Source organism: Anoplopoma fimbria, chromosome 13 (assembly GCF_027596085.1).
Source record: "Anoplopoma fimbria isolate UVic2021 breed Golden Eagle Sablefish chromosome 13, Afim_UVic_2022, whole genome shotgun sequence".
NCBI lineage: Eukaryota > Metazoa > Chordata > Actinopteri > Perciformes > Anoplopomatidae > Anoplopoma > Anoplopoma fimbria.
The window spans coordinates 9667670-9677781 of NC_072461.1; the positions used below are offsets into that span (position 1 = coordinate 9667670).

Here is a 10112-nt window from a genome sequence, read left to right on the forward strand (position 1 = left end):
AAAGGCGGGACCGCTGTGACCCCGCCCCCTTTCCCAGCTGTTATCAATGAACAAGTGAAACTCACAATTTAAAGCTGACTTTAACAGACCTGAAGGACAATTCAACAAGTAGGCATCTTTAAACGTAACCTACTGTAGCAACCTCTTCAAAATAAATCGCACAGAAAAACACTATTCTTTAGCTATTGATATTTTTTAGCTATCAAGAACAAATAGTTTATTATTTATTACTTTTAAATTATTTTAAATACTTTTTTCAGCCATGACCTCAAGCATTGAACCTTTGGAAATAACTGGCAACGAGCTGGTCCACATACTCAGGACGCCCCAGGACCAGTACACCTCCGCCGGGTGTGTGGTGCTGGACTGCAGACCTTTTCTTGATTTTTCTTTCGCACACATTTGCGAGTCGCGAAACATCAACTGGAACTCGATGCTGCGTCGCAGATCCAAGAGCTCGGTGGTGGCCCTGGAGTGGCTCATCCCGGACAAGGCGCTCCTGGGCCGGCTGCGGCGCGGTGAGTTCTCCCCGGTGGTGGTGGTGGACGAGAGCAGCCGCTCCGTTGCCGAGCTGAAGGCGGAGAGCGTGGGCCAGATGCTGCTCACCGCCCTGCACAACGAAGTTCAGACACAGATCTGCTTCCTACAAGGTAATTACACTTTTCATTTGATTTTTTTTTTAAGCACCAAAAACATATCTTACTATTACTTATATTTGTGCACTGAGCATACTGATCTATTTGAATTAAATAGAGAAACTGTTTAACTTGTTATTTAAAAGAAAACTATATATAGATATATATATATTATTGTCGTAAAAAAACACATTATTAAAAAGGACTTTGGTGAAAGCTCTGGGCTCAGCTAATACTATGTCACCTCCATTTAGGTGGATTTGAGGGATTTACAGAGGCCTATCCAGAGCTCTGTTACAGCTCAGCCAGCAATCACCTCTTGGTAGTGGAACCAGAGCCAGTAGTGACGGGTCGGATGACACCAGCATACGATCAGGTAAGCATATGACCTTGTGAAGTACCAAATGACAGTACAGAATGGGGGGGGAAAAAGGTGATGGACAATATATAGCATTAAACTGAACTGCGTAGTGACTATTCTTGATTTGTGTAAATTGCAGGGCGGTCCCGTGGAGCTGCTGCCCTTCCTGTTTTTGGGCAGTGCCCTCCACTCCTCCCGCAGAGAGACCCTGGCAGCGGCGGGCATCACCGCCGTGCTCAACGTCTCCTCCACGTGCCCGAACTTCTATGAGGGGGACCTTCAGTACCTGCGTCTCACCGTGGAGGACAACCTAGCTGCTGACATCAGAGCCTGCTTCTCCACAGCCATCGCCTTCATCGGTGAGTCCCTTCCCCTAAACATCCAGTGCTCCCGACCTGTGTTCACTGTCACTTTAAGGTGAAAGTCCAATAACAGAATCAGTAGAGCCAGTAGAGCTGTGTAAACACACAGTCAATTATTCTTGTTCTGGTATAGTGGGTTGTCTTTTAACACTCCTGATGAAATGTGAAATATCCAAAACATTTCTCTAAGCAGCTTGTACACTGTAATCCATTCTGTAGCCTGGGTTTAGGGACCAACAGTGTAATCTTCTGATTACAAAATAAATGGATTAAGCTGCACAAGATGATGAAGAAGAGAAATGTTTGAACTTTTCTTTTTCTTGTTTTGACCCCTTTTACCTTGTAAAGTTTGAGTTGGATTTACAAGAGCTAACTTCACTTGATGTGGAATAATGACTGCATTTAAGTTTCTCGCTAGACAGTTCTTTCAGTCATTCGGTTTAAAACGTTCGATGCATTTCCGCTTGAAAAACACTCTGTGATGTAACAGAAAGTGCAGCGTGCTGATCTCTTTTCCGTCTCCGCCCACAGACTCTGTGAAGCAAAGTGGTGGTCGAGTTCTGGTGCATTGCCAGGCAGGTATCTCGCGCTCCGCCACCATCTGCCTGGCCTACCTCATGCACACGCAGCGCGTCAAACTGGACGAGGCCTTCGACTTTGTGAAGCAGCGGCGGCAGGTCATCTCCCCCAACCTGGCCTTCATGGGCCAGCTGCTGCAGTTCGAGACCGACGTTCTCTGCCAGGGGTGAAGACGCAGGCCCCATTGAGAGGCAGGACATTCACATGACTGTTCTGATTAAATCAATCTCCTGCCTCTTGCAGGCGTTGTGCTGGACTCTGAGCACTGTCAGGACTGTTATGTACAAATGAACTGTTTGTACTATTGAATCTATCACAATCAGAAACGTGTTCTGTGTACGTTCAGAGAAACGCTGCCATGTGCTGCTGGCATCACATGGCAGCTGAATCTGGTCTGGTTTCCCCGGAGAAACCGACAAACAGTTAGCTATATGCAGTTGTGATTCTGAGGCAGCAAGTTGGAGCAGCTATGAGCTCATTTCTCTGACATTTTATATATTTTATATATATGTATGTATGTATGTATGTATGTATGTGTGTGTGTGTGTGTGTGTGTGTGTGTGTGTGTGTGTGTGTGTGTGTGTCAATTTTCCCACTTCACATTTCCGAGCCACTGTGACATGACGTGTCTTTTCACGAGACATCACTGTTAACTCCTGAAGGCAATACTGGATAAATCTCAAAGTTTTATTGACTCCTTTATGAAAACACATTTACTGCTGTTGGGTGTTGTATTATTATTATTATTCTGCATCCTGAGAAAAAAATTACACTCGGCACACTCAAGCTGGAATTTTTTTAAATTATGTAAATAGATTTTTTTATTTATTATTTCAACATTTCGTATGAGCTGGTTAGCATTATTATTATCTGTTACTGCACTTTAAGTCCTGCTGTTTTTGATTCACCACTGAAGTAAAAAAAAACATGCTGGAGAACACACTGGGTCTGTTTACTCTCTATAATGTGCCTATTTCATACATGCTGTGACTCAAATTACACTTCTTATATTTTCAGTCAATACATAGTCCCCTTTACAAATGCAGTAGTTCACACACTGACCGTGCTGCACTGTTGCTAAACCAGAGTGTTTTGGAGGATTATCCACAGTGAATGGCTTTCACAGTCTGAAGTCCTGTTTGACCTCAACAACCTCCGGCATAAATTTCACATCCACTTGCTCAAGTTGCGAGAACAACTTTGGGCAATTGCGACAAGGATTATTTTTTTTAACAGAGCAGTAAGCCCTAAAGGACGTTTTTGTTATCCAGAAGTTTTGAAAGTCAATCACAGAACTACGATACATTCTTGTTAATGCAACGTGCGGCTTTACTTTGACCAAATGCTGGTTCCTCCTATTGGGTGATTCCAGCTTATTACTTCCACACTGAACTACATTGGAAACATGCTGTTTGTCAGATTAACCAACAAGAACATCAGACGCAGTTCACCTACTTCATTTCATCATGAGTAAAGGCCTCCTTTCCATGAATTTCCAATCAATCCGCAGCAAGTCGCACAATTTTGTAACATTGAATTATGTATTTTATGATGAGCAGTATAAATGAAATGCATTAAACTCCAAATGTAATCCTATTAGGCAGAGATGACAAAAAAAACACTGCATAAAGACCACCTGCCACTACTACCTCATCCCCAAGTGATAATTGTGTCACCCACGCTCTTGTCATAGCCATAGCTAAAATAATCCACTTCCTCTCATTCGCAAGTATCCATTGCCCAAAATGTACACAAGCATAACTGCTATTCAATCCACTTCTTCCTTCCATTACACACAGTTTACAGTCACACGGCAGAGAAATGCACCTTGGGGTTTCCTGGTTTTGGTGACGCCCCACAAAAATAACATTTGCTCTTCTGGTTTGTGTTCATTTAAACTCTCACAGTCACATTCGGTTCACATCATTTAAAGTATATGCATTAAAGCTGACGTCAAGCATGGCCCTCAGTTGCATGCATATATATGTGTGTATATATATATATACATATATATGTATGTGTGTATATATATATATATATATATATATATATATATTACTAATTGCACAGATTAGCCAGTGTAGATGTATTTTCCAATCATATCTGTTTTCTGATCATATTCATTGAATCTTAGCCCTCTCCAACAATAATTGACCATGTTCTCTCTCTCTCTCTATATATATATATATATATATATATATATAGAGAGAGAGAGAGAGAGAGAGAGAGAGAAACATGTTCAATCATATAAGGGGAAGGAAAGGGAGTATGTAAAAATATATTATACTGCTTTTGTCAGACTATACAGGTAGTGGAAAGTAACTAAATTCTTTTTACAGTAAAATTTTGAAGTATTTGTACTTTAATTGAGAATATATGTTTTTTATGCTACTTTATACTATACATAATGTACTTTTTACTCCACTTTTTTAATGTGGCTGCTTAAGTTACCCATTACTTTTTTAAATGAACATTTTACATACAAAAAAAAATACAATGCTTTTTGCGACAGTTGTCTTTGACTGCAAGTTGGATTTATCCTCTAAAATTCTCAGATGGCTAGTTAAAATAAAAGTTTAAAAAACTAATACAGATTTGTGTTGCCAGATTAATCTTCAAACCCTATGGTTGGAACCAGTGCAAGTTATAATCAGCTCCACCAAACCTGCTCAGGTGGTAAAATGCTGCATTCGTGCATCAAAATAAACAATCTATTAAAGTAATATATAATCATATATATATATGTTCTTACTTACATTCTGCTAATAATACCTCTGTTCTTTCACATTAAGTAGGTTTTTGACAGGAATACATGAGTTTTTCTTGTTATTGTGTAGTTTTGCATTGTTGTACTGTGGTATTTAGGCTCTGAGTACTTCATCCACCACTGTAGGTAGTTCCAAAAGAAAAAAAACACCAGATTACAACATGTACTATCACATAAACAGCGCTACAACACACTGGACATCAGTTTGTAGTGAGACAGTGCTCTCTAGTGACGACTTCTGAAATGACCAGAAACCAGGATGATTCAAAAGTATCCAGCAGATGACACCAGCAGACTGTTTGTTAACTGTGGCGAGAACACAGCGAAGCCACATCTCGTTCACACACACACACACACACACACACACACACACACACACACACACACACACACACACACACACACACACACACACACACACACACCACACCTATCATCTCACTCTGTCATTTATTTATCACTGGAAGCAGACTCTTCCACCTCCTTTCATTCTAACGTCTCTCTCATCTAGTTTGGTGCATTCATTTCCTCAGTCAGCTGGGCTCCTTAATGAAAACAGACTCGAACCGTTTGTGTCAGAATCGATCACATTACATTAGTCTGTGTGTGTGTGTGTGTGTGTGTGTGTGTGTGTGTGTGTGTGTGTGTGTGTGTGTGTGTGTGTGTGTGTATATGTGTATTTGTGTGTATTTGTGTAGGGACTTTGCACAGCGACCACACTTTCAGTATTTGCTATTCACAGCTGAAGACCGTGTCACTCAAACAAGAAATCCCCAGTCGCAGAACAGTGCCAACAGATCATATGAGCAATATGTGTGATATTGTTAGCAGGGGAATTACATTGTGGTTATATAACACACACACACTAACACACAGACACACACACACGAACTGGCCTGACACAAGCAGGAGTTGTTATCATTGCAAATTCAGTCAGGAAAATGATAGTGTCACCATCTGGGAGAGCTTGCTGTAATTGTTTGCATGTTACACACACACACACACACACTCACACTGCAATGCTATACCTCTGAGGACCCTCACTACTGTAATGCATTCCAACCAGTCCAGTGGAAACATTAGATGAAAACATACTCTACTACTCTATTGATTTTTTTCCCAATATTTGTGTATTTATTGTGAGTACTTTTACCTTTTAAAAGCCTCTATAACCATTCAAATACTCAACCTGAGAAGAGAAAATCACCGTTTGGTGGACCCGCTTGCAACTCATAGTCAAATGCAGCTTGTGACAATTGGTTGCAAGTAGTCATTACTTCTTTTATAAAGGCCCAAAAGCCCCAAAAGGTTTGGAACAGCTTTGTGCTCAACCATGACCTTAAAAACCGCTTAACCCAAACCCGTTCTTCACTTTACAAAAACTTTTATTGCAATTTTAACCCTGAAACCAAGTCTTTGCTGACCAGAATTTCCCCCCAAACTCTCGTTTCCTAAAGATCAAACTGGTCCTCACAAAAATAGCAAACGAGCACAGAAAACAGGAGGCTGAAGCTAATACCTTAAAAAGAAAAAAGAAGAAAAAAAAAAAAGATCTTTCCTGAAAGCATCTAAAGGGCAGGTACTGTGCTTTAATTGATTTGGACTTGAACCATAATGTGCACACACTCCCACCTCAGCACTGCAGTGTGCTGACCTGCACTTACCCGGCACTCATTTGGGAAACAGTTTTTGAAGACAATTCATCTTCACATGGTTTAAGTTGTGTTAAATCTTTCAGCACCAAGAGACTTCAAGAAGTGTGTTTGGTGTGACACTAAAAAAAAGTTTCCCCTTCTGCAGACCAGGTGTTAACTGTTTTTATTTTTTCCAGCGTGGATTACTGGTCCACTGTGCGTGATCCAGGACAAAAGAATTTCCTCCAGGCTTGTGAGTGTGTGGGTATCTCTGCGCGTCCGTTTACCACGTGCTCTTACACAACACGCACTTCAGTAGCGGTGTGCTGTGCACCGAACACCGCGTGCTGCTCGGTCTCTATAACCTTGGCATCCGTGACACACCCCTCTCCCCCGGGGACGCGCTCTGCAGCGTGGAGACAGAGACACTTGATTGGAGTGCACTCTCCCGCTAAAAGCTTTATTCTCTTTTATCCCTTTTTTTTTAAATATATATTTAGAATATGTAGCGTGAAGCAGAAAGTGTACAAGCCATTATTGGTTTCTTCTTTATGTTTGGGGGGGGGGGGTTACACAATGAGAGAGCAGCGGCTCCGGGTTGTAATGCCCCGGGTGGCTAGTTGGGTTTGTGTCTCATAAAGCGGCGCTGCGTGGGGGTGCACTACAAATAAAAAACAACAACAACAAGTAAACAGGACCACCCACCCACACGCCATTCATAAGATTGTGTGCGTGCGTGCATGTGTAGGCCGCTGAGTGTTGTTTGTTTGTTTGTTTGTTTGCGTGAGTCTACGTCGCAGAGAGGCCACCTACCCGCTTTGGGACTTGATTAACTGCGCTACTGTTTGGTTTTATGGCTCAGTGAGGCAGCAGCGTGACGCAGGCTGCCACTCAATAATTGAACAATCGAGCACTTGATCTCAGGTGGGCGACAATAATAATAAACGCAGAGGATGTATGTGCTTCTTTTTTTTTTTTTTGGGGGGGGGGCATTTTAAATGGAAGTCAAGTGATGATGCAAATGCATGAGGGCAGAAAGCGGGCACCTCCTCCTGGCCTCCTCGTAGAATGAGCAGAGGCAAGGCAAGGTCGTCCCCCCCCCGAGAGTGTTGAAGGAGAGAGGAAGCCGAGCACGAGGAGACTTTATAATTTCACATAAATCGTGAGGAAGTGATTTGGCTTTTACTGCAGCGTTTATGCGGCGGTTGTAATCACCAGTTTTTCTTTGTAAAATAGGACCAGCTGGCGTTTAAAGCATCTATAATTTATTAAAAGCTCTGAAGGGGGTGATTTATCAAAATGAGAGCTTTCGCTTTGTGGAAAATACTACATTTGTGAACTTTTTACTGCTGGGACTACTCTTTCACAATTTGGGAATTAGTGCTTCTTTAAGGCGCTCCAGCAATCTACACTCAGGGGAGACACTGCAGGGAAACAGCTCCTATCAAAGATGTTGATGAAACTTGCCCATGTTCAATACTGACATTAAGACCATTGGGTTTTTGTATTACAGGTTTTCTCAAGTTTAATATTTGAATATGCAAATGAGGACATATCTGATAAAATATTAGCTAATATGCATACCTTTCCAGAACTGAAATCTGAATATTGGAAAAAAAGCCAGGTTCAAAGTTCATGTTTAATTTTGTTGACATACATAAGAGTCAACTGTTTTAACAGAGAGCTTTGCATCACTCAATGAATCCGAAAATACTATCAACAGCCATAAATAATTAATTTTCTCTGCGTTTAGGGATAAAATATTTCATGGATCAGGCTATGAGTTATGTTCTTTATATTTGTTTTTCTTATGTAACAAAATAAGACTACAAACTGCTTTTCGTTGTGTTGCACAATGAATGAAACCTTGAACCTTAAACAAACCCATAGAAAGAAATGTGTATATATATATATATATATATATATATATATATATATATATATATATATATATATATATATATAGCCTATATATGGGGACAGAGAAAGAGAGAGAGAGTAAATGCTACTGGAGTGGAAATTTCTGCCTTAGATTTTGAAAAAAAGTCCTTTGATTGTAAAATGCCATACATTTTTATGACACAGTGGGTCTAATAGATATCACCATGAAACCTACCATGTCCGTTACTTATATTAAGACTACTATCATCTATTACACGTTTTATGTTGAAATATGCAAATTATGCATCATCTCATGGTAACTGTAGGAGAATTGTCCACACACATATAGACAAAGTAGTCAAATAAACACCTGAATATGTATTTTGGGTGTTTTCTTTCCACTAGTCTGCAAGCAAACCAGCCTTAAATCCCCAAATTGACCAGTGCATGAAAAAATATTATTTCCCTGCAGTGTCTCCCCTTAAGGATATAGATGGCCATGATAAAACATTCACACCACTGAAGCATGGGCACAAATCTTACCCCCCTGCCTAAAAAAACGTATGCCTGGGTGTATTTTGCCTTTTAAAACCTCAAACATTGTAGCTGAAATGTAAGGAACAGTCCTCGACCGCCATCTGCTGCAGTGAAAAAACATTTATTGGCCCCTTAATGCCTGGAGTTGTTGGAGGTTGCGTGGAAACTGGTGCAAAGACCAAAGTCTAAATATTTGGATTGGAACCCACTGATCAGCCTAATGTGCTGTGTCCATACTGAAGGGCATGGTTATGATGGGGATGATGATGATGATGATGATGATGATGATGATGGTGATGATCTCCGAGTAGCTTTATAAAAGTGCAGGAGTCCCTGGGATGTTCTCTGTAAAGCAGAAGGCATCAGCCCAGCACTCAGCTGGACACCGCAGCGTCCCGTGGAGTTAATCGATCCTAGCATAGTGCAACCCAACAAGCCATTTCTGATAGAACTGCGTCGGTTGGGTATGCATTTAATGTCAGCAGCAAGGAGGGAGACAGAGAGAGGGGGAGGGGGGGCTGGCTACAGGGAGAGAGAAAGTAAGGATCCCATGACGCCCCCAGCTCCACGGTGACATCACCGGGTCTAAAAAAGAAGATTGGGAGGCACCCCACTCATTAGATTTCGTCGCGAGGTCCCGTTCACGAGCGAAGATGCTGCTGCGCCTCTGCGAGGATAGAAGCCTGTGTTGTGCTCCAGGGGGGGAGCGGCTGTGTCTCTGTATCCCGGTGAACTTCTGAGGAGACCGGAGACAGCTCCCGGGACGCACAGACTGAAGCTGCTCCGCCAGGATCGTCTCACTACCGAGGAAGCAGAGCCGGAGAGCATGAGGATGTTTTAACTTTGGGCTTTCTGTTTCGGTCGACTAACCGGAGACTCTGCCACCCGGCCAGACCATCCTACGCAGGGTGAAACGTCTGCACCTGTTCATTAATAAACCGCTGTAAATATCACCCAGTAACTTTATTTTCACTTTATCTGAGCCGCCCTGGGTTCGCAGCTCAGATGAGCCCGTCGGTTAAGCGCGCGTCTCCAAACGAGGACGCACGGAGATCGCACAGGGATCGGGATTATTTACTCTCATCCGATCTCTTGTATTCAATGTCGCTCCACTGTAAATGAAACGAAATTACATTATCATGAACTGAATGAACCCCATCTTTAAGATAGCAATCCATCCACTGAGGAGGGAGGAACGGATCAAACTTTGTGCGCAAAATAAGTTTTTCTCGGGCTTTTTTTAATTGTTGGTGCGCAGCAGGCAGCGTCAGACCAAAAAAAAAATACTTTTTTTTTTAAGGGTGGGGGGTGGGGTGGGGGGGGGGGAGGGCATCTGTTATACGAAGTGGCACTCTT

At 42.0% G+C, this 10112-nt stretch overlaps 1 protein-coding gene across 1 annotated transcript; it reads left to right on the plus strand.

Moving 5' to 3' along the window:
- On the plus strand, positions 1-2437 carry dusp2 (dual specificity phosphatase 2). Its single transcript, XM_054610795.1, has 4 exons — positions 1-650; positions 890-1011; positions 1136-1355; positions 1890-2437. The coding sequence occupies exons 1-4, from the start codon at positions 263-265 to the stop codon at positions 2105-2107; spliced, it is 948 nt and encodes a 315-aa protein (XP_054466770.1). The 5' UTR covers positions 1-262; the 3' UTR covers positions 2108-2437.
- Positions 2438-10112: the final 7675 nt, after the last annotated feature.